This window comes from Camarhynchus parvulus, chromosome 19 (genome assembly GCF_901933205.1).
Source record: "Camarhynchus parvulus chromosome 19, STF_HiC, whole genome shotgun sequence".
Classification (NCBI taxonomy): domain Eukaryota; kingdom Metazoa; phylum Chordata; class Aves; order Passeriformes; family Thraupidae; genus Camarhynchus; species Camarhynchus parvulus.
In genome coordinates, this window is record NC_044589.1 from 3,674,080 (window position 1) to 3,701,858 (window position 27,779).

The window sequence follows — 27,779 nt, forward strand, 5'->3', positions numbered from 1 at the left end:
TCATCTCCCTGGCATGCTCCTCCTTCTCCAGTCCATGCATGGGACCCTTGGGTTTTGACACATACCAGGCTCTCAGCAGAAACCTTCTCTCTGTTGGAGTTGTCTCCTCCAGGACAGATGGAACTGTCCCATGGGCCACATGGACTCTGCTTGACTTGCCAGCCCTGGGTTTTCCATCACCACTCCTGAAGCCTTTTCCTGCCTCTGTCCACAATCTGCTACAGTTGCTCCCAGGTGGACAGAGCAGCCCAGCCAGGACTCTGGGTGCTCTGCTGGGTCTAAGGCAGATCCCTTCCGAGGCCTTCACCAGCTGCCATCACCCTGCTGTCCCAGCATATGCCACCAACATCTCTTTTCCCATCCAATGGCCACTCAGCTCCACACCACATCCTCCTCACCATGTGACACTGCCTGTCAGCATGAGTCACCCCTCCAGAAATCATGGCAGAGGCAGAAGGATGAGGAAGAGGGGAAGGCACGCTGCCCTCTCCAAGGCAGCAAAACAAAGCCAAAGCTTTGGCCTTCGTTCAGTTCCTTGCCTCTTCCCCAGATGCTGGCCAGGCCTGCGCCTGGTTCCCACCTGCTGCAGCACTTGGGCAGCGTGGTGCTCCCCCTGCAGCTGCAGGCCACCACACTTACATGTCCAAACCGCCTCTGACAGCTTCTTCTCTGGGAGAATTATTTTGGGCTATGAAATCATGGCTTTTGGGGCACTGTGAGATGTCCTTGAACGAGTCCCAGTTTTTGCTAACACCTCCCACTCTAAATTTACAGTCCCAGTCAGTCATGCCAGCAATTGTTTCAAATTTTAGCAAATTGACCTTTCAGATGTCCAAATAAACACTCTGTTCATTGATGGCCGAGATGGGCACAGCCGTGGTGCTCTCTGATGCCTACAGATCCCCCATCCTGAGCCCAGGAATTCACCTGTCACCAGCAGAGCCCCCTCACTCCCTACCCTGACAGTGCCCAGAGCTCTGTGCACAGGCCAGTTCTTGTCTGATTTGTAGAAACTTCGGAGAAGTTGTGCCTCTGACTGCACATCACAGCCCTAAAAGCCTCTACCCAGCATCTCCAGGGAATGACTTTCCCTCCTTGAGCCTTTCCTGCAAGCTGCAATCATGTTTCACCTAAACAACCCTGTCTAATGAGAGAAGGGCTGCCTGCAGGGCTGTCTGTGGAATCCAGGTCCATCAGCGATGTGTCAGCTCCTGTCCTGGCCCTGGGCTGAGCCACTGCATCTCCCTGGGCCACTGCTGCCCGGGGTCACAGTGCTCATCCAGCCTCTCTTTCGGCTGTTCTGTTCTTGAACAGCCCCTCCTGGCAACAGCATTTCATTCATTCTTCATCCCATTCTCCCTCCTTGTGAGGCACTTAAAAACTTTACCTTTGAGGCTGGGCTTTGTTGTTCATTATTCACCTCAGAATCCTTCACCACATTTTTGGCAAACTTGTGCCCCAGTCCCTCCCAGCCACCTTCATTCCTGAAGCTGATTTGTTTGCCGAAACTCACGCTGTTTCTGGCCATAGTTTCACTGGACTCAGCTGCCGCTACATTTGCAACAAGTGTTGGGCAACAGCACGAGCAGACTTCATGTTTCTAAACCCAGCTATTTTTGGGACTCGTGCATGGTGCTTCTGTGGCTGAGGTCACCATCCTACCTCATGCACACACTGGACACACCTCTGCTCCTTCCTATGTAGAGGTGCACCTTCAGGTGCCCCAAACCTGTGCCAAGGGGCTCAGCTCATCAGCACAGGTCACTCACAGCAGGCACCACCCAGCCTGGGGTCAGCCCTCTGCCCACGCCATGCTCCAGGGCCCCCGTGGTCTTCCACGGTGGGGTCACTTGTGGGAGGACCATTGACAAGGTTTGGGTGACACACTGGAGCTGGGCACACTTTGGAAGTTGTGTGGGTCATCCCTGCTCGTTGGTCACACCAAGATCTGCTGCTCCAGGAGGTGCCAGTCCAGCACTGCTGTGTCCCACGCCCAGGTGACCCAACTGGTGCATCAGCAGTGGTGTGAACCTGGCTCCAAGCACGTTCCACAGACCATTCCCTCTCAACACCTCCCACAGCAATGGGATGCCTCCATGGGGATCAGCCAGGGCAGGGCTGTGGGCATCTCCTCCCCACATCTCCAGAATGAGGGTCAACATCAGGCCACATCATGTGGGTGGGGGCCAGATCCCATCACTCGAAATGGGTGCTGCTGACTGATGTTCCCACCCGTGCAAGGACAGAGACATTCCTTGGATCTCCTTCCCCCCGAGGCAGAGGGGATGGGAATGGCCACTGGCTCCAGCTGGTCCTCCCGGAGAGCCCTTGTCCGATGGGACAGCCCCTGCCCATGGAAGATGCTGTCGGGCTTGGAGGAAGAGCCAGGTCCAGAGGAAGAGGTGACCAGGGCTGTCCAGGCTGCAGAGGTGTCCAGGGGGCTCATGGATCCCGACAGACGCCGGTGCCAAGCTGAGCTCCCCATGGATGTGGAGCAGCTCTGCTCCAGGTGCCCACGGAACCCCCGGCACGGAGCAGCCCCGGGCACCGCACGGGATCTCGGAGGTGCCGCCAGGCGCCGGTGACTCATGGAATGGGAACAGGCAGTTCCGCGGGACCGGGGAGCCCGGGGAGACAACAACAGTCTGAGATTTATTCCACAAAGCAGCCTGAAAACAAACCCGAGGAATGTTTATTCTTTTTCCTTTGTGGCAGGGAAATAAAGCCTGATTGTCTCTCGCCTGGAAATGCTGGCACCTCGGCCGCGGCTCCTCCGCGGAGATCGCGGCGCAGCTGGACCCTCCCAGCCCTGAGTCAGGGCTGCACAGGACGGAGATTTATGGAGTGCCTGAATCCCTGGGCCGGAGCCCACTGGGAGAGGTCACAGCGAGCCGCGGGACACCTGCCACAGCCGCGGCCACCTGGGCTGTCCTTCCGCCCAGCACGGCCCCGGGCTGCGAGCGATGGACAAACACAGGAGGGAGCCGCCACCCCCTCCCCAGAGCTGTTTGTCCCCTCCCCGTGCGGATGCATCGGTGGCAGAGGAGGGCTGGCACCTGCTGTGAGCCCACTCGTGTTGGGTCCACACCTCGCACAGCAGCTGTGCTCTCCCCTGACATTCTCCCCCAGAACCCCACCCTGCCCTCCCCAGCATCCCCAAACCCCCTCCTGGCTCCAGAGAGGCCAGGCCAAGTAACACTTGGGGTCTCATTGATCAATGAACACCCAGGCCAGCCCAGACCCTCGGTAAGAGCAGCCAGCAGTGCGGGAGTCACTGGGTGAGATGTCAGAGACCATGAGCACTGAGACATACCCAGCGCTGTGCCAGTCACCCCACAGAGAGCACAGAGGCACCCCAAAACCCAACACCACACCCTGTCCAGATGCTCTCTTGTTCCTCCAACACTCCACTTCCAAGAGCTGCCAGCCTCCCTGGGGAGCTGCTCCCGACAGAACCAGTGCAGAACCATTCCCCAGGGCTGCTCCCTCTCCTGGGAGCAGGAACACCAGCCCTGAGACTCGGGATGGGGCAAACACCGGCGGGGCAGGGCCACGGGAAGGGCAAGGGGTGGGCAGCACGTGGAGGAGCAGCTCCTCAGGATCGCAGCACACCCCGAGCAGCCTCAGTTGACCCAGGCTGGGAAAGCCGGGATGGGCTCCCCCGAAGGAGGAGTTGGAGCCACTAAAAGTGGATGGCAGGAAGGTGGAGCCACAAAGCTCCCAGGTGAGGGGACAAAGGACTGTGAGCCCCCCAGCAGCCTCAGGGTTCCCAGGGGGGGGCAGGGATGAGGGGGCACTGTGGGCAGTGCCAGCCCATGCCCCCACTGCAGCCACCCCCAGCTCATGTTTTCCACATGTCTGGCAGGGGCCCTGCTCTTTGATCCCGCCTTGCAAGTTTTTCCAGCTTTGACCTCAGTCCCACTGCAGAACACGCAGCCTCTGCAGGCTTGGGAGGGCTGGAGCCCATCCCGTTCCCTGCCCTGTCTCACAGGGCCCAGCCCTTTACAAATCAAGAATGTTTATTTATTTTTTTTTTTAATGAAACAAAAACCCTCTCACATACAGTTAGGGAAGCCCTGAGACAACAAACAAACATGAGTGTGATACTGAGCTTCAAAACGGCAGGAGGAACCAGTCTGTGCCTCATAAAATAATGAGTATTAGGAAAAGATCCTTAAATACCACAGATAAAAAAAGCAAAAGCATCTGGCACAGACCATTTGCAAAGAATATCTCTTGCCTGAGAAACTTAATTGTTTTGTCAGGAAGAATTACTGGAAGAGGCCAATTAGAGCTGGATTTCAGTTCAGTGCCTGGCCCGATGGCCCCAAAGATTAGCACCCACACGCATCTCAGTGTCCCAAGCAGCATCACACCAGCTCTGGAGCAATGCCTGGGAACTGCCAGGGACACAGGGATGTGTCCTGGTTTGTGTAACCACCAGCCATCCTAGGAGGGGGTCAGGGTCCATTCCCAAACCCTGGGGACACTGGAACCAGAGGGGCTGGGCTGCTGCTGAACAGGGAGATGTGAGAGCAGCAAAGTGAAGCCCTTTAATCCTGGGATCCCGAGGCTGGTCTATGGGGAACATCCTCTGAAGGGCCTGAGAAATCAGACTGAGGGGATTGACCCTGAGACCAGGAGAGGACTGTGAGGGAAGAGGAGTCCTCACCACGATGGGCAGTGGGACTGTCCCAGGGGCACCAGGCGCCGTGTCTGGGATCAGCCTGTCACAACCTGCTCTGGCACCTGGCAGAGGATGTGCAGCTCCATCAGCTCCAGGAGCCAGGACCATCCTGGTGCTGGGTCAGGTGCCAGAGCCAGACCAGGGTCACATTCCAGGGAAATGTCCCAGCTCTAACCAGAGCCTGCAGTGAACAGCTCAGAGCTCAAGGTGGTCAAGGTCCCAGGGTAGAGCCATTCTTCATCTTGTGCCCTCCTCTTCTGCAAACCTCCTTCATGATTTGGACCTTCTTTTACAGCCGTGCTTGGGGCCATCTCCCAGAGCCTTCAGCCCCTCAGGGACTGTCACAAACACGGCTGTGCTCCATCAGAACATTCCAGAGTGCCTGAGGTGGGCCCTGTGGAGGTGTCTGGCCCAGCCCCACTCCCCCAGCACAGCAGGTCCAAGGTGATGATGTTCCCTGGGGCCAGTCAAGTTCTGAACATGCCCAAGAGCAAAGCCCCACCAACTTCTCCATTCCCACATTTTGTGACTGTCATAGGGGAAAAAAATTCCATCAGGAGAAATTGAGGTGTTCCCTGTGCTGCCAGCCACGGCTGTCACCTCCAGTCCTGCTGCAGCCCAGCGAGCCCAGGTGGAGCCGAGCAGCCTCCAGGGGCTCCTCCCTGCTGGGCCCAGCTCCCCCTCAGCCCACGGCCCTGCTCACCCTCCCAGCAGGGTCCCGTGCCCTGCTGAGGGGACAGGGGCTGCTGGGGCACTCCGGTTCAGGACTGCAGGTGCTTCCAGGAACCTTTGCCCTGCAGGGCCTGGGGCTCAGGGCCAAGGGAAGTGCAGACGTCAGCAAGGGCAGTATGGGAAGTGAGAGAGGGCAGAGGCAGGGAAAGCTTTGGAACAGCCCTAATGGAGACATCCATTCTCTCACAGAGACCCCAAGCATGAGTGAAACCAGACCCCTGGGGGAGCGATAACAGCACAATTACAGCCAAACTGAAATCCAGACCGTGGCTTGCCTGCTCTTGCTGGGGAAAAAAAGATGAAAAAATAACAAAGTACCTGCCACAAGCACCAGGTCCTGCCTGCTCAACACAGCCCTGGGGAGCTGGTCCATGGCAGGAGCCAAGGGCATGGGGTTGTGCCTACAATTGGATGGGGCTGGAGGCACTCAGGGTGCTTTTGTGGGGTCCCTATGGCACCCGAGCTCTGCAGAACACTTCCAGCCTGGGGTGGATCCCACAGACTGGGGAGACAGGGCCCTGGGGTCCCACACATCCCAGCACATCCCAGAACAGCCTGGGACAGGATGAGATGTTATTGCAGCCACGGAGCCCTGGCAAGATCCATCCCTGGTGCTTCCCAGCTCTGGCCACAGGAGGGGAGCTGAGGCAATTCCCTCTCTTGGGTTGTGTCCCATAAGTGCAGAGATGCCTGCCTGAGCAGGAGGCTGAAGGCCCAGCCAGGAGGGAACAGGACACCGAGCCTCTGTCACCGGGTGCTGGCAGGATGGGATCTGGAGGCATGTGGAGAAACACCCTGTCCCACATCCCTCCCTCGGCCTCAAAGCACCCACAGACACAGTCCTGCCTCCAGCCTGGCTTGGCCTTCCTGTGGGCCATCTGGGCATGAGGAAACCACTGCTCCCACCAGCTCAAAATACCAGCAAACCCAGTGGCCATCATGTCTCCAGTGCTTGCCTTGCCCCCACCACCGTGTCCATTCCCCACCTGCTGAGGGCAATGGGACAGGCCCAGGGATGGCAAATCCCCCCAGGAACCGTGGAATAGAGGAGGAGCAGAGCAGCTGCTGGGCTGTGCTGCCCTCAGCTGCACATCCCGGGGGGTTCAGGCTCTCAGGACCTGCTCTGGGCCCTGCAGCCAAGCTCAGCAGCCCCAGCTCAGCCCCAGGCAGCAAAGGTGCTGAGCAATGGCCTGCCTGGCACAGCCTGCACAGCCTGCACAGCCTGGCAGCCCCTCTGCAGGGCAGGACCCATCACACCAGCCTGGGAACAGGGCAGCAGGGGCTGCCAGTTTGGGATTATGGAGTGTAATCCTGGGATGTTGGACCCCTGGCACTCTCATCATGAGACAGAAAACAAAAAATCCCTGGGAAATGAGGGGTCCCTCCTCAGCCCAGACCCTGCTGGCAGCATTGGTAGGAGCTGTCCCTCTCTGCCAAGGCCAGGGCAGCTCCAGGGGACACAGGCAGCCCCAGACAGCCCCAGTCCCTCTCTCCAGGAGGTGCAAGAGCACAGCATCCCAGGATGTGCCTGTCAGGAGCAGGAATGCAGGCCATAAATCACTGGAGCTGTGATGGGAGCTGGCTCCAGGCCACGGCCGTGGCAGCCCCTCGTGCTCCCCTTGCCAAAGGGAACAGGCAGGGCACGGGGTGCTGGCGGCGCTGCCACCACACGCAATCCGTCTGCAATGCTGCAGCCTGGATTTGTATCAAAAAGGGCCAAAGGTTGGATGATTTAATTTTTTCATTTTTCCTTGCAGTACAGCAGGAAATAGCTGGGATAGTTACATACCTGGCGAGATGGCCGAGGAGCCAGGGGCCAAGAAACACAGAGGATCTGGCATGGCCCAGAGCATCTGTGCTGCACACAGAGCCTGCAGGCACCTGGGGCTGGGGGGTCTGCACACCTGACCTGGGAGTGGGAGGTCACAGCAAGGACCCCCACACCAGCCAAGGCTTTGAGAACCGGTAGAGAGTGACCAGCATGACCTGGGTGGCTTAGAAGCACAGAATCATGGAATGGTTTGGGTTCCTCAGAGGCCAACCAGGGACACCTCCCACTGTCCCAGGCTGCTCCAGCCCTGTCCAGCCTGGCCTTGGGCACTGCCAGGGATCCAGGGGCAGCCCCAGCTGCTCTGGGCACCCTGTGCCAGGGCCTGCCCACCCTCACAGGGAACAATTCCTAATTCCCACTATCCCGTCCAGCCCTGCCCTCTGGCAGTGGGAGCCATTCCCTGTGTCCTGGCACAGAAATCTTCTCTGACGCTGGTACTTCGTGCCATCTTGACCCCCAAATCCTTGTTCTAGCAGCAGAGCAATTGTCCTTCCCTTGCTGAGGCTGATTAGACCAGTTTCCTCCTGATCCTGATCCTGATCCTGGTCCTGGTCCTGGTCCTGGTCCTGGTCCTCCTTTCCAGCCTCTGTGGGGCTCCTCCAGCCCCTGCTCTCCACCAGGGCCAGCCTGAGTTTCTTCTTAAGGCATCTCCCTTAATGAGGTGGGTTGTGGGGGTGTCTTTTTTAAAAATATAATTTCTTCAACAAGTCAGGCTCACTTTGAGTTGGTCCTTCAAGGCTTCTCACATGGCTGTGGATTCCAGGGTGTTGAGGATTGTGGGAACCACACCTGCACACACATTATAACAGTGCCAGGAAAGTCATGGTCCTGTGAAACAGCACCAAACCCCTTCCTGCAGTCAAGGGTCAGACCCATGTCCTTCCCAGCTGCCTTTCCAAGTGCTGGACGAGGAGGTTCCCTGCCTTGCCCTGAGAGGGTGGGGAAGCAGTGCCCAAAGCTCCCCTGCACTTCACCCCCAACAGCAGAAACCCAGCACCCACACAGGGTGACACAGCCTCAAATACTTTCCCAGCTCATAGCAGTTTTCATGGACATCCTGAGCCAGAGCTGAGCCTTTGGCTGTGATAATCCTTGAGGTATTTTTCTTCCATGAACTCGAGCTGAACCCACCCTCTGAACACACGTGAGCTCCTAGTTTAATTGTTACTTGAGATAATCCACAGATGAGATTTCTTCAGATAGTGTTCAAAGTGCCATAAGACAAAAGTCCATCACCAGGCTTTTGGAAATGTGGGATTTGCCCAGGCTCCCTGTGCCTCCAGCCCAGCTAGGCTGAGCTCAGCCCTGTGAGAGGACTTTACCTGCACTCCCCACTCAGGGTAGAAAAGGAAGGTGACCAAGCAGCCACCCCAGACCCAGCCATGGTCACACCTCCCCAGAACCACAGGGACCACCCTGGGTCAGCAGGATCACCAGAGGTCACCTTCCCTTCCCTCTGGACCCTGGGAAATCCATCAGGCACCCCAGCAGGCCGTGCTGCCTCTGCTCACGCACTCCTGTTACCCTGTCTTGAATGATTTAAAGTTGTTTCCACTGTCTGGGCTCCTCCTCCTTGTTCTTGAGATAATTCCCAAGATTTCCATTTTGCCGGATTCCTGGCCTTTCCCTGAACTTACTCCCTTGACTCTGTTTCTGCAGGAGCAGGACCCTCCCTGACTCGCGCTCCCGGGAGCTCCAGCCCGCCGCCTCCGCTTTGCCGCTCTGCCTCCTCCTTTTCCAAGAGCCACTGCACATCTCCTCCAGCTGCACTGTCCCTTCAGAGAGACCCACCACCAGCCTGCCTAGCCAGGTCATTTGGATCAACATGGGCTGGGGAGCGTTCAGAGGAGCAGCTCCAGCCACCAAACCCAAAGATGCAATCCTCCAGCAAAGTCCTCCGGAGCTGAAATGCTCGGCACAGGGAGGGCAAGACTCAACAGCCAGCAGCGACTGGCTGGCATCACTTCCAAAACAAGCACAGATGCCATCGGGCTCTAGGATGGATGAACTCAGGGGTGGGGAGCAAGTTGGTCTTTAGGGTCACTTCCAACCCAAACCTTCCTAGGATTCTAGGAACTCTCAGTCCATGGTCATCATCATGCAACCCACTGACACCTTCCCACTCCATTGCTCTCACTCCAAATCACTTGTGTAACTTCTCAGCTTGCTTTCCCTGCATGGGTGACATGGTCCAAGTCTGGTGATTTTGTTCCAGTTGGAATTGGCAAAGTTCAGCTCAGGTTCAGCTCAGCTCAAGAAAGTGATAATGGTTTGACCTCTTTGGCTTCACTCCCACAGGGCCCCCCCCTCAACTCCTCATTTGGGCAGGATGGGCAGGGGATGAAGCAGCATAGGGATTCTCCATCACTCCTGCCAATGGCAATCTGTCGGGCCCACATCAGAGCTGGGATTCAGGGATGTCCCTGAGAAAGGAAAGACTGGTGTCCAGGAAATACTAAAAGAGCCTGGGGATAAAACAAATAACAGCAATTGGGCACAGCAGCCCATCCTCCTTCCTGAATATCTATAGAGTTGGAAGTTGGTGGAGGAAGTTACAAGCTGCTTTTTAGGATTCAGATACCCAAACAGCACCTCAGCCCTTGTGCAGACAAAGTTGAGGTGGCTTGACATCACCAAAGGTCCAGAAGTGCTTTAAGATCATCAGGATGAACTCAACAGGTAAGGTCCAGACTGTCCTGGGATCACCGAGATCCCTTGGAGAGCAGCCAGCTTTCCCGAAAGCACTGAGTCATCTTTTACAAGTCACAAGAAATCCTTTGTTTATTTTTAGCCACTAATCCACTCATTAATTCCTGCTCCAGTGAAAGTGTGTACCTTATTACTGAGCTGGGCTTTACTGCAGCTTCCACCTCTGGCATCTCACCCAGCCTGTCCCTTGCTCTTCCCAGGAGGTGGCAGTCACTGCCCAAGATGCAGGGAGCAAAGAGGGGAGTCCCGGGTAGGAGATCCAGAGCGGGGCACAGGAGTGCTCTGGGTAGCCAGGCTGGTGGCAGGGCAGGTGGTCAGGGGGATGTGGGGACGTGGTCGGGTGGGCTTGCATCGAGCCAGGGGACTGTGGGGCAGCCACACCTGGAATGCCAGGAGTGGCAGGGATGTGACCAGCGAGTCACGTTGTGTCCCAGGGTGGGAACAGGGAGCTCCTGGGGCGGACCTGAGGACACTGAGTCACAAGTGTGCTGTTCCACGAAGGACTCTGAGTCAGGAGGGTGCTGTTCCACGAAGGTGATGAGCTCCAGAGGTGCTGTCCCAGGAGGGACACTGAGTCACTGGTCTGAGGTGTGCCAAGGTGTCAATGATGTCATGGCACTGCCTGTGGGAATGGGAACAGGGAGGCAGCACCAGGGGAACTCACCTGGCTGCAGGAAGGGCTGTGAGGGACAGAACATGGGTCCAGGAGGTGATGGGGTGTGAAAGAGAAATGGGGAATGTGTGGTGGGTGGGACCTGAGGTCTCTGGGTGTCTTGGATATGGTCAGGGTGGGAAGTCCCCAGTCAAGGGAAAGGAGACAATGGAGACAAGAGGGAACAAGGGGGAAGGGGGACAAGGAGTGAGGTCCATGAGCTGGGTGTGTGGATGTGGTTTGTGGGGCTGCTCAGAGGTGAGGAAGAGGCTGAGCTCAGCTAAGAACTGCAGCCAGAGCATACACTGTGAATGAAGCCACAGGCATTTGGGATGGGGATAAGGAGAAATGGGAATGTCACCAGTGTGGAAGCACCATGCCCCTATGAACGTGTGGAGCTGAGGGCCAGAGGGTGTGTGGAGCTCTGCGCACCAGGTGCACAAAGGGAGGGTGGAGTCCATACCCTGGGAGTTCAGGGAAAAGGAGCATCAAGGATTTGGGATGCAAGAAGGATGAAAGCACCACGCACCAGGGTGCGGGAGGGAGAGCAGCACGGCCCACTGGGGCTGCAGGGAGGATAGGATGCAGGCGGCACACGTGCAGAGGCTGGCACTGATGGAGGAGCACCGCGGCCAGGGAACGTTCCCAGCATGGCAGGGATGGCCCTCTGCGGCTGGCCCCGGGCACCAGCCATGGCCAGGCCCCTGCGGGGGACAGCCACACTCAGGGAATGGCTGGGTCAGCCACACTCGGGGAACAGCCCAGGCCCGGGGCTCACTGGATGGAGGCAGCGTGGCCCGCTGGAGGCAGCGCAGCCCTTCCAGCCCCCGGAACGGGTTCCATGAGCCGCTCCCGCCGCGCCAACCACTCCGATCTCCACCCAGCTCCGCTGATTTACACCTCAGCCCCTCCTTGTCACCTGCCCGGAGCCGTGCGGGCCGTGGGACCAGGGCAGGAGGGTTGGTGACCGCAGCCCCGGGCACCATCAGTCCCAGCCACACCGAGATTGCAGACTCAGAAGTCGGGCAGGAGGCCAGCAACCCAGGCAAGCTCATGCGTCTGAGTGGGGCTCAGGGGGCAAAATCCACGGCCCTTGAACACCAGGGGGATGGGGGTTAGGAGAGGAGCGGACAGATTCCAGTCACATTTGGATACTGGGAAAGGAAAATGCTCTTTCCTCTAAGGATGTGAGAGCAATCCCACCCAGGATGTGTGAAGCCCCACCAGCCACCCCAGCCCTGTCCTGCTGTCTGTCACTCCCTCGGCCACGGGGAGATTTCAGAATCATTAAGGCCGGACAAGCCCTCTGAGACCATCGAGTCTAACCACTCCCCCAGCACTGCCAAGGCCACCACTGGCCCGTGTCCCCAAGTGCCACATGCACAGGGCTGTTAAGCCCCTCCAGGGATGGCGACTCCACCCTGCCCTGGGCAGCTGTGACAGGGCCTGACTGCCCTTTCTGTGAAATCTTTCCTAATATCCAACCTGAACCTCCCTCTGTCCCCCCATGGGGGCTCTCCAGATCCCACCTGGCTGTCACCCCACAGGGTTTTCCTTCTCTGCTCTGCCCAATTCTGCACCCAGCAGAGCAATCCACCTCCACCTTGTGTGGCTCAAGTGCCCCATGGGATGGTTGTCCATGCTTTCCCAGCTCAGGAAATGCAGTAGAGAGCTCAGAGGACCATGAAGGGCCCTTTCTCAGAGCTGGAAATGTCTTGGGATGCCCTGAAGACATTCCCTGGTGCTGGTAGGCTCCTGCACCACCAAGAAACTGCAGTCAGGACCGATGCACAGAGAGGCAGCTCATGACCGTGACAGCCTCCAGTGACAGTTACCATGACTGTCCCCAAAGTCCTCTGAGCCAGAAGCTGCCAAGTCCACAGTTGTCCCCCTCCAAGCATCTGTCCCCTTGCCCCAGGGACATCCACACCACAGCCAGACCCAGGAGCTGTGTGGGTCACCCAGGAAGTCTCTAAGGCACACAAGGCCGTGGGACTGAGCATTCTGTCACTGCAGCCTGATGAAGAAGCTTAGGGACATTCCAACATCATTGGGATGTCCAGGGGGACAGCATCAGTCCCACCCCAAGGGCCAAGGATGTGCCAGGGCTGCTCTGCACACGTCCTGGGCCATGCAAGCCCACCTGCCCAGGGTACCAATGCCACCACACACTTCACCTGGGGATCCAGGAAGGCTCAGAGGGGTGACCTGCAGGCAGGTTTGGTGCCAGGTGACATTGCCCACCCTGGAGATGCCTGGCCCAAACCCAGCACAGACCTGGGCTTTCCCAACTCCTGTCCAGCTCAGTGGCAGCTTTGAGGGTGAGGGCCCCACCTAAGCTACGCTTCCACCCCTGCAGCAGCTCCTTGGGGAGGGAGGGCAGGCAAGGCCCCAGCAGAGATCTGTGGGTTCAGGGGGCTCAGCCCCTGCCTTGGGGGCACACGTTCCCCCAGGTCCCTTTGAGGGGTGGTGAGGACACTCCATCAGGGCAGCTGAGCTGAGCTCCAGTGTCCCAGCACCCCATCAGGGCACAGGGAGACCCGTGTCCCCAGGCAGGGGACAAGGACAGCGCCCCAAGGAACTGCACCATCAGAGAGGAACGTCCTGTGACCCAGTGGGAGCTTGCCAGCACCAGGCCACGTGTCAGGACAAAGTCCAGCCTCACACCGGCACCGGCCATGGGACGCTCCAGTTGCTACCTGCTGCCACCTCTGTCCCCTGCCCTGAGCAGGGTACAGCCCCAGGCCATCCCACGCTGGCAACAGGCCCTGTGCAGACCCCAGCAGGGCCATGCTGGGTCCCAGCCAGCCCAGAGGGTGGCACAGGGTGCAGATGTTTGCACAGCTGTGCTGTGACAGAGCCAGCCAGCTGCGGGAAGGGGATGGAAAAGCACCAGCAGATTCGGGGCTGATCTGTACAGGCCAAGGCTGCAGAAGGCAAGGCCCGGTGGCCCCTGGGGCCAGCAGAGCAGGGACAGGGGGTGCTGGGGGTGCATCCTGGCACTGCTTCCTCAATGAAGGTTCACTAAGTGGTGGGAACCGTGACGAGACTGAGAGAGCCCTTGCTGGAGGCCAGAGCCCTCGCAAGGATGCCAAGCGCGAGGGACAAGATTGGGCCCACGCTGGTGGCAGCAGGGGGGACGAAATGCCCACGGACAGTGGCAGGAGCTGTCACAGGGCTGCAGCCCCAGCGCGGGAGCCATCCCTGTGCCCCGGGGTGGATGGCACGGTCGCTGCTGTCCCGGGCCGAGCCCTGGCCGCCCCCAGCCCCGCGCTGTGCTCTGCGGCTCCGCCAGAACCCCGAGCGCGGCCCCGGGCGGGGCGCGGGTCCGTCCCGCGGGCGGAGGGCTCCCTCTCGAGGGTCCCGGCCAGCACTGACCGGCCGCGGGCCGAGCTGTCCCCGCCTGTGACACGGACGGGTCCCCAGGGAGGGACAGAGGAGGTGGCGAGGCCACCAGCGGCTCCGTCAGGGCACCGCATTTTCTTCCCGTCATTAATTAGCACCTGAATCCGTCACTAATTAGCGGCTGGAGCTGTCTGTTTCGCTCTGGGAACAGCCGGAGGCGATGAGCACAGCTGTGGCTTGTCCCCTAGCGTGTCCCTCACCCTCGCTGTGACACCAAAGGTTAACGGGGACTCCGGCAGTGACCTCGCAGGGAGAGCCCTTGGAGAGATAACGAAGCTGGATACGGAACCTCACAAACGTTGGGCACCTGGACCAGGCACTCCGGAGAATTGTGACCTGGAGGGGACATCCTGCCCCCGCCGTGCATCGCGCGGATCTCAGGGCTGTTCTTGCTCTGAGCCAAACCCGAACCTCACCCAGGTCACACACTGATGGCGCACGGAGAGCTGGAAGGAGCCGGCAGCCATCACCAACCCCAGCTCCCCGCTCCTCGCAGGAGCCAGCCCGCGCCTCCTCCCTCCCAGCCACGGCCCGCTCCTGGCCCCGGGCCCCTGTCCGCACGGGGCAGCGCAGAATGACCCCCGGCCCGAGGGGCGGCACGGGCCGGTCCGGTCAAGCAGGAGCTGCCCGGTAGCGGGCGGCCTCCTCCCCGGGGGCAGTCCCGGGTTGTCACTGCCGCACACGGTGCGACACGGCGGGCGCGGGTGGTGGCCACACTGGGTGACGGTCGGAGCGGAGGAAGGAGATGCGGCTGCAGGATGGAGCTGACAGCGCAGCGCTGGGGCCGTGTGGGGCTGGGGCCAGGGCCGGACAGGAGGTGACCTGTCCAGGACACTGTCCCCGCGCCTGGGACATGAGTGACGCAATGGGAACTGACCCCTGCAGGAGACAGAGCAGCAGGAACAGTGGACACTGTTGGGAGACAGGGCCCCTGGTGCCGCTCCCCGCGGGGATTCGGTGTCACGCCCCTGGGGTATTTGAGGTCACCATTGCTGGACTTGGTCAGCCCCCCAGGACACCTGACGCCTCCCTGGGCCGTTGGTCACCACTCGGACGCTCGGTCAGGTCTCAGGACACCGGGTCATTCCGCCCCCCCGCTTCCCGGCACACTTGGTCGCTCCCAACGCCCCGAGGGGCAGCTCCGGCGGCCAATGGAGCGCGGGGGCGTGGCCGGGGCGGGCGCACCCAACCAATTGGCCGGGGCGGGGTCGCGTGTTCTGTGGGGCGGTCCTGGGCGGGGTCACTGTGGAAACGCGCCTTGGGGGCGTGTCCTGGGCCAGCAGAGGAGCCAATGAGGCACTGGGGGCGCGTCGCCAGCGGGAGGCGGGGCCAAGTGCTTTAGGGGCGTGGCCAGGGCGGAGCCTCCGGCTCAATGGGCGCGGGGGGGGGCCCGGCGCGGGTCAGTTGGCCCGGACGGTACCGGGCGGTACCGAGATGGGGCTGCCGGCGGCCGTGCGGGACCGCGTGGCCGCGGTGCATCGGGGCTCGGCGCTGCCCGAACGGCTGCGGCTCTACGACGGCTGGGCCGCCCGCTACGAGCAGGTACCGGGGACACAGAGCGAACGGGAACGGGGTCGTGGGTGTCCCCGCTGACAGCCGTGTCCCCGCAGGATGTGGCGGCTCTGGAGTACCGGGCACCGTATTTGGCCGCCGCCTCGCTCGCCTTCGCCTTCCCCGCGCCGCGTGCGGAGGCGCGGCTGCTCGACGTGGCCTGTGGCACCGGGCTCGTAGCGCGGGAGGTAACGGAACGGGACGGGCCGGGGGTAACGGACGGGACGGGACGGGGGGGTAACGGGACAGGGCGGGGGTGACGGTGCCTCTGTCCCCGCAGCTCCACCGGCGCGGGTTCCGCTGCCTGGACGGCGTGGACGGCAGCGCGGGGATGCTGGAGCGGGCACGCAGCACCGGGCTCTACCAGCAGCTGCGGCTCTGCGTCCTGGGCAGGGAGCCGCTGCCCGCGCCCGCAGGTAACGGGAGGGGGCGGACCCCCGGCACCCCTCGGTGACACCCACGTGTCCCACGGGTGAAGGGCCGGCACCGGGCGGGGGAGCCTCGGAGGGTCGCCCCGGTGATGCCCCGTGTCCTCGCAGAGCACTACGACGCCGTGACGGTGGTGGGGGCCCTGGGCGAGGGGCAGGTGCCGAGCACGGTGCTGCCGGAGCTGCTGCGGGTCACCAAGCCGGGTAAGGGGGGGCCGTTTCCCCTCTGCGCCGGGACCCCCGGCGTGCTGGGATGGGACACCGAGCCCCGGTGGATGTGGGTCCCCTGCTGAACGCTGGACCCGTGGCACAGCTGGACCACGGCCTTGTCCCTGCTGCCAGGGACGGGCGATTCACGGGGTCCCTGACCCTGCCCACTGCCAGGTCTGGGCAGCGGGACAAGGTAGGAGGTGACAGTAAGGGCGCTGGTGTGTGACAGCCTGTGCTCAGGCGGGACATCCGCCCATGCCCTGCCGGCCCCCTGCGCTGCCCATCTCTGCCTGCTGTCCTTCCTACCCCCTGTCCGTGCCCTGTCTGCGCCCGTCCCTGCCCTGTCCGTCCCCTGCCCGCTGACTCCCGGCAGGCTCTCAGTGCCTCCCCGTGTCCCCACCCTTTCCGGGGGATGCGGTCCCCAGAGAGGGACGCTCTGTGTCAGTGTTACCTGTCTCCTGTCCCGCAGGCGGCTTCCTGTGCCTGACGACGAGGAGCAACCCCTCGAACCTGCGGTACAAGGCGGAGCTGGAGGCAGCGCTGGGGCAGCTGGAGCAGAGAGGAGCCTGGCAGAAGCTGCTGGCCCAGGAAGTGGAGTACTGGGAGAGGGCCACCTCCGAGGAGGAGAGCACCCAGGGCACTGGCTACATCTCCGGGGTGGTCTACATCTACCAGAAGTGCCCTGTTCCCAACCTCGAGGAGGGCTGAGAGCTAGCATGGCTCTGGAGGGGGGGTGAGCACTTGACCCTTTGTAAAACAGAGCCCAGTGGCCCCCTCCTGCAGCAGAGCAGCTGCTGGGGGTGACAATATTCTGGGGGAATTTCCCCATTCACTTCCTCGGTTCCTTCTCACCGAGGTCTGGGCTTGGGGCCCTTGTCTGCTGCACAGCACGGGAAGGGTCTCCTGGATTCACCAGGGTCTCCTGGGTGCCACCTTTAGCTCTGACATTTAGGTATTGACCCCAACACCTCAACGTTCGCCGTGACATCTCATAGACCCACATGGCTGTTCCAAGGCATGTCCAGTCTGGATTTCTCCCCACCTCGCCCATCTCAGCACTCATGGTCAAAATCTGGATCCTTCTTCATCTCCTACCCCCAGAGTCTTTAGCTGGGACTGCTGGAGGTGGGTCCCCACTGCTGTGTCCTATGGCCTCTCATCCTCCCTAGGGACTGAGCCAGCCCTGAGGTGCAGGAGTCTCCACATCCAGAGTCAAAGCAGCAATGCCAAGGTGACTCCCAGCTGGAGAGGCTTTCCAAGTGCCACATCTGCCTTGCATCCCACAACAGCTGCTTGAATCTCATTTTCCCACAGCTTTGTAGTTAATGTTCAGGGAGGGGAAATGAATTTGGAAGGGATTTGGGGAGCTGGCAGCTGCTCCCCACCCAGGAGCCATCCAGGACTGCCTGCCCAGCCTGTTCCCCCAGCCCCTTGCTGGGCTGCCTTCACAATTCCTCCTCCACTGCTCCCTTGGGAAGTTTTTTACCCAAATCTCTTCCTGGAATATTTGGGTTTTTTTCATTTTTCCCTTCCCTCAGACCTGTTCCTGCTTATCCTGTTCCTATGTTCCTGGAGAAGAGGTTGCATCCTTCCCCTCAGGAGCTGTTCTCAGTGTGAGGCAATGGCTGTGTCTGTCCCTGTTCCTCACCCAGGGCATCCCACATCTTCCACACTCGCCCTCCCCATGGCTCTCATCACCCTTCTGCTTCATCCCCCATGTTTTGGGGTCCCTGTGCCCATCAGTCCCCATTTGTCTCCGACACTGTCCCCTGAGCAGCTGGGGGTTGTGGCTGTCCCCAGCCCTACACTTGCCTGTTCAATAAAGCCCTGTCCCTGCTGTCTGTCGGCTGTGTGTTGTTCCCAGAGCAATGGGAATGTGCACCCTCCAAGGTGGGTGGCCAGGAGCTTGGGAGGGGGGATTCAGCCTTTCTCTGGGGTCCCCTCCCAGTCCATGGGGGCTCAGAGCACCTGGTGTTCCCCTGTGCCTCTCTTAGCTCTCAGCATCCTCTCCCTGCCTCTGTTTCCTGTTCCAAGGAATGCCAGGAGCTGGCTGACTGCTGCTGATCCCCTTGGGAAGATGGGGGTGTTCTAGGTGCTGGAACACAGCAGCTGGCAGGGCACAGCACCCCCAGACGCGTCACCATCCTCCCCACACCGCGCTGTTCAAAATGAGCCCAGGCAGCCTTGGTGGCACCAGGATGTTTATAGTCCCTGCCCTGGGGAAGGGCACGTGTGGGGACCGTGCTGGGGGTCAGCCAGCGTGGGGATGGGCAGGAGGAGGCAGTGCAGGGGCAGGGTGTGGCACGGGGATGCAGGACAGGGACAGTGGTGCTCTGCCTTGGGCTGGCACCTGGGCACAGTGGCTCACACATAGTCCTTCATGGCATAGCCCATTGGGCCGCAGGTTTTCACTGCCCTGTACTTCTTGGGGTAGGGGTCCTGCTGGGACTGGGATCCTGAGCAGCACAGGACGCCCCCACCGAAGAGCTGCAGGGCACTGGAGGCCCAGCCGATGTAGAGGGCAGCCCCCAGCTCTCTCTTGAGGGCCTCAGGCACCATGGGGTTGTAGAAGTTGCTGACGATGCTGTTGGCAGACCAGGAGACAGGGATGAGCAGCATGATGCTGGCCATGATGAAGATGACACCTGCCACTGCAGAGATCCTGCTCTTGGTGCCGTTGTCATCCACGCAGCGGGTGCAGTCAGCTCCTGAGAGGGCGATGAAGAAGGCAAGGCAGGCCACGAAGATGGAGGTGACCACCAGGGCACGAGCAGCTTGCAGGTCAGAGGTGAGCTCCAGCAGGGAGTCGTAGGCCTTGCACTGCATCTGCCCCGTGCTCTCATAGACACAGTTCATCCACAGCCCTTCCCAGAACACCTGGGCCACCACGATGTTGGAGCCGATGAAGGCCGTCACCTTCCACATGGGCAGGGCACAGGTGAGGATGGAGCCCAGCCAGCCCAGTGCGGCCATCATCAGTCCTCCTGTCTGCATCGTCATCATCGCCATCAACAGCTCCTGCGGGGACAGGCACGGGTGTCACAGGCACAGCCCACAGCCAGGGACAGCATGGGCTTCATCTGCTATGCCCTGCTCCCCACCAGGATGGGAATGGCTGCAGGACAGCATGGGGACATGGGAGACACGGGGACTTGAAGGGCACAGGGACATGAGTTGCATGAGGCAGTGCTGCAGGGCAGGATGGGGACACATGTGGTACTGAGGACCCAGGCCCCAAGCAGGCCAAGGTGCAGGAGCCCCCGTGTGTCACACTGGCCCCTACACTGTCCCCACAGCACAGCGCAGCCTCTGCCATCCCCCCTTCCCAGGCCATGGCAAGTGCCAGGGAAGGCACGGCTTTTGGGGAGCAGGATGGGGGGCTAGGTGGGCCCATCCCCCAGTGCTGCAGAGTTCAAACCCCCCACCTCACACTCATCCCATGTCCTGCCCTGGTGGCCATCCCCTAGTGCCCACCCCATGTCCCACTCCACCAGAGGTGCTCAGCCTCCCCGGCCACAAGCCTCGTGCCAGGGGCACAGGGAATGGCACAGGGCACAGCAGGGAAGGCAGCCCCCCCACACCGCTCAGCACTGCCTGCTCCCGTTCTGGCTTTGCCCTCACAGCCATCCTACAGTGCCCTTTGGACCCGGGATCTCCTCTCCAGGAGAGAAGGGAAATGGATCAGAGCTGAGCTCTGCCCCGATCCCAGGTCGGGCTCAGCACCTTCTGTGATACCATCCTTGAGAAGCCCCAGGAGCAGCCCCAAGAGGGCAAACCCTGGTGAGGGGCTATGGGGTCACCACAGGTGGCATCCCTGGGAGAGGGGTGGTTGGTATAGGGACACATGCTGGGCACACTGGCAGCTCCACCATGGCCACGTGTGACTGCTGTGGCCCTGGCTCAGCCCACATCCAGTTCAGCCCCTCACGGAGCAGAGTTCACCCATGGGTGCTCATGCTGTGCTTGGCAGCTGGGACCAGCCGGGGTTTTATGGCCCCAAGCTCAGCGGGTATCGGTTGTGCCTGGCACACCCTGCGGCTCTTGCCAGAGGTTTCACCATCATTTCCTCTGTCTCAGTTTTGGTTTCTTCAGCCTCTCCTCTCCTGTTGTATCCCCACTCTTTATCCAGCACCTTTTATCCCTCAGGAGCCTGATGGACACCCAGCACTGGACTTGGCATCCCCCAGGCCATGAAAGACCCTTTGGGCCAAAATCACAGCCCCTTCCCCAGGCAGGCATGGGCCGGGATGGTGGGCACCACCCCCGGCACCGTGCCCCAGCCAGCAGGACCTGGCCACACGAGACATCCCAAACAGGGCCTACGACCGCCTGCAGGGGGACAAGGGGCGCCTCCACGGATCCCCAGGGATGCTCGACAGAGCATTGAGCTCACATTCCCACCTGGCCACCGGCACCACAGGGTTACAGGAATATTTTCCACCATTCCCGGGCCCAGTGAAGGGACTGAGGAGCTGGGAGCCTTCCAGCCCTCAGATCCAGACGAGACACCCAGAGCTAGGCGGAATCGACCCCCGTCGCCACAAGCCCCGAGGTGGGAAGGAAGGATGTTCCCAAGCCAGAGCAGCGCTTGCCGTGCCGGAAGCGAGATAGGCAAAGTAGCCGGCGCTGCCCACGCCGGCCGCGGGGCGCTCCCAGCCGGGGCTGGGGGGTGGCACCGGGGCCAGCGCGCCCCGACCCGCCCCGGCCGGCGCCCGCCACCTTCTCCCTGCTCGGGTGGGGAGATCGCGGCGGGTCAGGCGTGGGACAGGCGTGGGACGGCCCTGACACCCCGTCCGGCGCCGCCAAGACTCTGTGCCGCGGCAGCAGCCGCTGTCACCCCCGGGGCGGCCCGGGAGGGGCACGGCGACGGGACGCCAGGGCGGGAATAGGCGGCGGGGATCTCAAGAGACTCTGAAGAACAGATTTGGGTGATCTCTCAGGAGGACAGGAGCCCAGGGCACAGGAGCACCGGGCTATCCCACCACCGAGGCGGGTGTTGGAGAGCGCAAAGAACACGAGGCACAGCGGGGTCTGAGCAGCTGCCGTTTAATGCGGGAAGGCTGAACACGGGGAGGGATGGCAGCAGAGTCAGGGGTACCGTGAGACTGCGCTCCCGGCCCCGAGCGCCCCGCTCTGGGGCGATGGATGGGGTCGGGTCCGGGAGACGCCCCCCACCACGCGGGGGCACAGCCCCGCTCCCGTCCCTCCTCCCCGACCGGTTTTCCCAGCCCGGCTGCTGCCTTCCCACTCCCAGGATAATGATGCCCCCGCCCTGGGGAGCTGCCGCGAGAAATCACACTCTGTACGGCCGCTCCGAGCCCCGAAAGTAGGTCAAAGTCAAAATTTAGAGAACAGGCAGGTGACAGCCCCTGTCACCCCTCAAGACCCTGCCGGGGTTTGCAGAACCACTACGTCCCTGTGACCACGTGGGACAGGTCCCTATCAGCACCGACACCGCCACCCACCCCGAGGGACAGACACGTCCCGGGGAGCTTCACGCGGGGAAAGAGAGCCCCGTGTCACCCGTGGGACGGGCTCCTGGGAGCTGTGTCACCACATGGCACACCCCGATACCGGGAGCCAGGAAACGCTCGAGGAGGAGATCAGGTGATGTCTCGGAGAAGATGCCTCAGCTGGATGCTCCGGGGGGAGCAGAGCCCCCACCGCGGACAGCCAGGACAGGATCTCCTTGTCCCCTGTCTCAACCGAGATTAGAGAACCGGCTGCAACCCCGGTGGAACAAAGGCGGCTCTGTCTGCCTTCCCTCGCACCGCCCCGGCGCCCGGCCAGTCCCAGCCCGGCCGGGGAGGTTTTGCGTGTCCTGGGAGGTCCCTGTGCCCTGGAGCGGCCGGGGGGTCCAGGCAGGCGCGGCGGCTCCTACACGTAGTTGCTGGCTGGCAACGAGCGAGCAGCCGTGAACTTGGCGGAGTAGGGCTTCTCCCCGCGGGGGGGGCAGGTGCAGCACAGGATCCCCCCCCCAAGCAGCAGGAGCGCCGAGGCCGCCCAGCCCACGTAGAGGGACGAGCCCAGGTCCCGCTTCTGCGAGTCAGAGACCAGCGGGTTGTAGAAGTCCTGGATGATGCTGTTGGCTGACCACGAGATGGGGATGAGGATGAGGATACCGGCAACGATGAAGATGATGCCGGAGAAGATCATGACCTTGGCTTTGGCGGTGTCATCCTCCACACAATTGGTGCATTTGCCGCCGGTGACGGCCAGCAGGGTGCCCAGGATGGCCAGGACGATGGCCACCACCACCATGGCACGGGCGGCTTGCAGGTCCTGCGGCAGGGCCAGCAGCGAGTCGTACACCTTGCACTGCATCTGCCCCGTGCTCTGCACCACGCAGCTCATCCACAGCCCTTCCCAGATGATCTGCGCCACCACGATGTTGTTCCCGACGAACGCCGTCTCCCGCCACATGGGCAGCGCGCAGCAGAGGATGGAGGCCAGCCAGCCGATGACAGAGAGGGCGATGCCCAGCACCTGCATCCCCATGGAGGCCATCGCTCACCGCCTGTTCCCTGCCCGCCTCCCGCCGCGCAGTGCCGGCTGCCGGGACCATGGCAGGCATTTTATGCCTTTGCCGAGGGAGGAGCGCCGCCGCAGCCGCCGGCCTGCCGCCGGCACCGGACGGAGGGGTAGAACCAGTTTCCCGGGATTCTTCCACTTGTATTTCTCCCTGCAGTGATGACACTTAATATCCCGGTTGCTCCCACGGAGGAGGATGCAGGGGACTGGAACCAGGCCACCCTGGTGCAGGAGTGCATCCCATTGCTGTGGGCAGGCAGGACATGCCCCGGGAAGCATTGGGGCTCAGCCCAGGATGCTAAAGGGGAAGAGCCAGTGTCCAGGCACCAGGATATCTCTGCCATCCCTGCCAGAACCCTCTGCTCCATCACTTGGATGGGGTCCCTTCAAACCTTCATGCCTCAACTTCCCTCCAGCTCATAGCCCAGCCTCTGGCTCCCCATGGCCCCATGCCGGGGGAGGAGCACATTGTTCCCTTTGGCTGCTGGGCTCCATGCCCGGCAGGACACAAGAGGCTCTTGTTTGCTCCTTGGCATCCATACCAGCACTTGCAGCCCTCCATTAGGCCTCGGGCAGGAGGTGCCACCGCCCAGACCCACAAACCGGTTGGAGCGGCTGCCATTTCCCCACAAAGGAGAGACGGCACTGCCCGGGGCAACAGGGGGGCAGACCCCAAACCCAGCTCACCTGTGCTCCAGTGCCAAGCCAGAGTTCACACAGCCACCCTCAGCCCCAGCTCTGCCCATGTCCCACTGCTTGCATGGTGGGGTTGCATGGGTTGGGGCTACAAGGGGCAAATGCAGCCTCGAGCTGTCCCAGAGCTGTACCCACTGATCGCATTGATCATACCAGAGCCACTGGTCCCAGTGCTGATGCCAATACCAATGCCAACACTGATGCCATGCTGATGCTGACCTGTCCTCTTTTAATCCATTACTCCCACACGGGCTCCCTCCCTACTCCCTTCAAGCCCCTGCACAGGCACAGCATGACACCAGACAGACGGCACAGACAGACAGACGGACATTGCGCTGTTTCATCACCCTAGCTTAATCCTGGGCCCCAGGAAAAGATAAGAGGCACTGAGATAATCTTAGTTTTCCTGAGCACTGGGTTACCATCACGATCCAACCATTTGTTCTTATTGCTTGGTGTGACGGACTCTGGAGCTGCTACTGCTCGTGCCAGGGTGTCCCTGGGCATCATGTCCCATTGTGGTGGGACAAGCCTGGTGGCCCATGCACTGTGGTGCCAGGAGGATGCCTGGGGGACACCCATGTCTCACAGCAGACCCCAGCCTCAGGAGACGGTCACGGTCCTGCCTGCCTGACTTGTGCCAGAGGAGCTGCCCAGGCTCCGTCCCTCTGTCCGGCTGGAATGCCCGCATTGTTCACATACCAGTGTGTCTACCCTGCGGCCAGAACCTTGTGGTCAAGGGCTCCCTTTAATCTACAAGGCTCTGGAGCATCCCCGCCGGGGCCAGACTCTGCCTGAGGCTTTCACCTCCCAGCCGGCTGCTGTAACCACCGAAGTATTTGGGGTTGGAGAGAGGCACACGCCCACGTGTGTGTGTGTGGCTCACAGCGGCACAGTGTCCCCGCGGGCACGTGGGGACATGTCTCTGGGCTGGGGACAAATGGCAAGGTGGGGACAGGGACTCCCCCGCACACGGAGCATCAAAGCTTGAGCTGCTCATACTCCCCCTCGGAGGCAGAGCAGGCGCCAGCACAGCCTCTGACAGCCAATTACTGTAATTAATGCTGGAACGTGACATATATTCCACCTGGCAGCTGCCACACAGGGGCAGCCCCTGTGCCCTTCCCCACATTCCCAAGTGACACACCCACCTGGACAGCACTGCTGGCCCCGTGTCCCCAGCACTGCCGGACAGCAGGACCGACAGACACCGGCTTGGCATGGAGGAACAGCAGCCGACCCCAGAGCCCTTGGAGCCTGAGGATGGTGATGCAGCACAGGTGGGACCACCAAGCACCTCAGGACATGACATACAGGACAACCACTCCACAGACACCAGCCCCACACGGACACCAACCCCACAGCCCTATCCCAATGCTCATTCCCAGTGCATCCTGCAGGACCCCAGTCCCAGATTTTCCCCAGTGTCACCTGCAAGAAGCCATGGCACAGGCACATGTCCTGGTGGGACCACAGCCCAGTTGCTCAGCAGGAAGCTCTTCCACCCCAAAACAGGCTGCTCAACACACTCAACCCACCCTGAGCCTTCACCACGCAGCACTTGCCCCAGCATCCAGACAGCTGTGGATGCCCTACCCCGAATGCAGTGGGATTTGAAGGACATGCAGGAGCCTGGGTTCCCATCCCTGTTACACTGCGCTAACAGGGTTTGTGAGGGCAGAGCTCCCGTTCTGGCCCATCCATCAGGAAACACCTTCTGACATTTTTCCTGTGTTCTCCAGCATGGGGACACACTGCAGCCCCTCAGCTGGGCAGTGAGGCCATTCCCAGGCAGGAAGGTGACATTAAACGCACTGTTACCACAATGCGAGGCACTGCTGGGTGCACAGCAGAGGCTGTGTCACCCTGGCATTGCTCAGGCTGGAGGACACCCCTCAGGGAGAGGGCTTGGGGCATGAATCTCCTGCCAAAAAGGTCTTGGGGACACCTCCACCCAGGACATGAGTGTCATCCCACCTCACATACCCCATGGCACTGAGCCGAGAGCCCCTCATCCCCCAGGACCCACACATGGACCCACCAACCTGGCTACCTCAAGGTCCCAAAGAGGCAGGTGAGACTTGCCAGCAAATGATGATCCACCGGGATCTCTGGCTTCACATCTGCCAAGCAAGGCACAGCCAACAACCCTCCCACTCAGGCTGTGAGGAGCGGGGCAGCTTCTCCCCGCTGGAGGCTGAGGATTAGTTACCGACAGCCCAGAGACTGAATGTTCCCAAAAAACATCCTTGCCCAACATAAATCCCTCCGACCGACTCAAAAAATGCACAGTCAGGTTGTTTGTCGCTACGGGAAAGCAAAGTCTTATCGGGAGGGGAGCCGCACGCTGGGACCTGTGGGGTCCCTGCAGGGAGAGCAGGGACCTTCGGCCTGAAGTCGCTCTGAAAGTCAAAACTCCGTCCAGTTTCTATGCAACAAGTGGCTCCCGACAGGGAAAACATCCCTAAGCGCTGCCAAGGTGGTTGGCGAAGGGATGGGGGAGATGATGGATCAGGAAGGGGGTCACGGGCCGTGCAATGGGGGTGTCCCCACCGGCGATGCTCGGAGGAAGCGGGATGTCACGGCAAAGCCCTGGGGAAGATGATCGGATCTGTCGGGGTGGGGATGCCCCAGGCATGATCCAGCATCCCTCAGCGAACCCCCTGACACATCCCGCTGGTCCATGTCCCCCGCCGCCCCCAGCCCCCGAGTGCCGCAGCCACCTCCCCGCCCCGCCGGCAGACAGAGCTGCCATTGATGCTCGGAGCCGCCTCACCTGCTCCCGCCGCGCCGAAGGGGCTCCAACAATGGGCTGCCTGTGTGCCCTGGCCGGGGCAGAGCCAGCAGCCCCGCACCTGAAATATAAGCAGCCGAGGCGGCATTTACCGCCCCGGCCCCGCTCCCCCGGGGGAAAAGCGCCGGCATTCCCGACCGCAGCGGCGGGAACACCCCAGCCCCGCCGCACACGTGAGTGGGACGCGGCCCCGCGGCGCTCGGGGCGGTTTCTGCCGTCACCTCCCGCGCACCCCCGGGGTGCTGCCGGGTGCCGGTTGCATGGATGGGGGATGCTGCAGTGGGTGTCCCCCCTGTCAGCGCAGGTGTCCTTCCACTGGGGCCACCAAACCGGTGATGGTCCCGTGACCTGTGAGTCTGACATTAGTTCGGGGTCTCTGCATCACAATGCAGCAAACCTGTCCCCGTGTCACCACAGAGTTCTTGCAGCCGCCCCACTTTGTCCCCATCCCGAGGGACTTGGATACTCCTCATCCCTCCCCAGCTGTGTGGAAGTGCAGAGGGTCTGCACTGGGGAGAGAGATGCAGTGGTTGGGATGGGGGTGCTCTCAGGAATCCCCCAGGGATGCCGGTCCTGCTCAGCTCCTCAGTAAACACCAGTGAGCTAGTTTGCTCACCACAAGAATGTGTTGTGCCGGGGGTGACCAGCACCCGAAACCCCGGTGATTTGCCCCTTCCTCCGTCGTGAGTCAGGCGGTGGCAGCTGCCCCAGGCCGGCACGACACTGGGCACAGCCTGTACTTTGGGCAATTTGGGATGACAAAGTGGGGACGCCGCGTGTGGGGCTCTGATTGCAGGGTCGGGGGCTGTGGTGTTTCACTGTCCTGTCCCACCCCAGCTCTGCCCCAGTATGTCCTGTCCCATACACCTGCCTCGAGTACCCCACTCTTCCCCAGCCCCACAGCCCTACCTAGAATATCTTCCCTGTCCCATATCCCTATCCAGAGGTATCCCTCTCTCCCACCTCCCACTCCTATGTGGGTTATCTTCCCTGCCCCATGCCCTGCTATTGAGTATTCCCATTGTTCCACAGACCTGGGGGTATAGCCCTGCCCCTATTTCTGTGCCCCACACCCCGGTCTGGGGTGCCAACCCCCCTTCCTTATACTCCAGCACTGTCTGGGATATAACCCTGCCCCAAAGCCCTGCTTGGGGCATCCCCACACCCTACAGCCCTGCCTGGGGTCCCCTCCTGGCCCAGAGCCCTGCCAGGAGAACCCCTGCCCACAGCCTCATGTGCACTGGGGGAGGGTGTGTATGTGTGCACCTGTACCACTGCCTGTTCACCTCTGCTCCTGTGTCAGTGTCTGTCTGTGAGTCCGTGTGTGTGTGTGTCTATGTGTCTGTGAGTCTGTGTGTGTCTGTGAATCTGTCAGTGAGTCTCGGTGTGTATCCGTCAGTCAATATGTCTGTGTGTCTGTCTGTCTCCATGTGTCTGTGTGTCTGAGTCTGTCGCTGTGTGTCTGTGTGTCTACGTGTCCATGTGTTTTTGTGTGCAGCTGCATGCCGGGGCGCTGCTGCCAGCAGAGGGGGTGTGTGTGTGTGGTGTGTGTG

General features: G+C 61.1%; 3 protein-coding genes across 4 annotated transcripts; 1 reads left to right on the forward strand and 2 right to left on the reverse strand.

Moving 5' to 3' along the window:
• Positions 1–15,371: 15,371 nt before the first annotated feature.
• METTL27 (methyltransferase like 27) lies at positions 15,372–18,059 on the forward strand. 2 transcript variants are annotated; one of them, XM_030962663.1, is made up of 5 exons: positions 15,372–15,558; positions 15,627–15,755; positions 15,848–15,983; positions 16,107–16,199; positions 16,675–18,059. In XM_030962663.1, exons 1-5 carry the CDS (start codon positions 15,451–15,453, stop codon positions 16,911–16,913), a joined length of 705 nt encoding a protein of 234 aa, XP_030818523.1. In that variant the 5' UTR covers positions 15,372–15,450; the 3' UTR covers positions 16,914–18,059. The 2 variants fall into 2 exon arrangements, with proteins under 2 accessions (XP_030818523.1, XP_030818524.1); XM_030962664.1 differs by lacking the exon at positions 16,107–16,199.
• A 345-nt stretch (positions 18,060–18,404) lies between these two features.
• LOC115911502 (claudin-4-like) lies at positions 18,405–26,315 on the reverse strand. The gene is made up of 2 exons (XM_030962518.1): positions 26,209–26,315; positions 18,405–19,223 (listed from the first exon to the last, which is right to left on the reverse strand). The coding sequence occupies exon 2, from the start codon at positions 19,212–19,214 to the stop codon at positions 18,570–18,572; it is 645 nt and encodes a 214-aa protein (XP_030818378.1). The 5' UTR covers positions 19,215–19,223; positions 26,209–26,315; the 3' UTR covers positions 18,405–18,569.
• On the reverse strand, positions 21,241–22,742 carry LOC115911503 (claudin-4-like). Its single transcript, XM_030962520.1, has one exon. The coding sequence runs from the start codon at positions 22,710–22,712 to the stop codon at positions 22,083–22,085; it is 630 nt and encodes a 209-aa protein (XP_030818380.1). The 5' UTR covers positions 22,713–22,742; the 3' UTR covers positions 21,241–22,082.
• Positions 26,316–27,779: the final 1,464 nt, after the last annotated feature.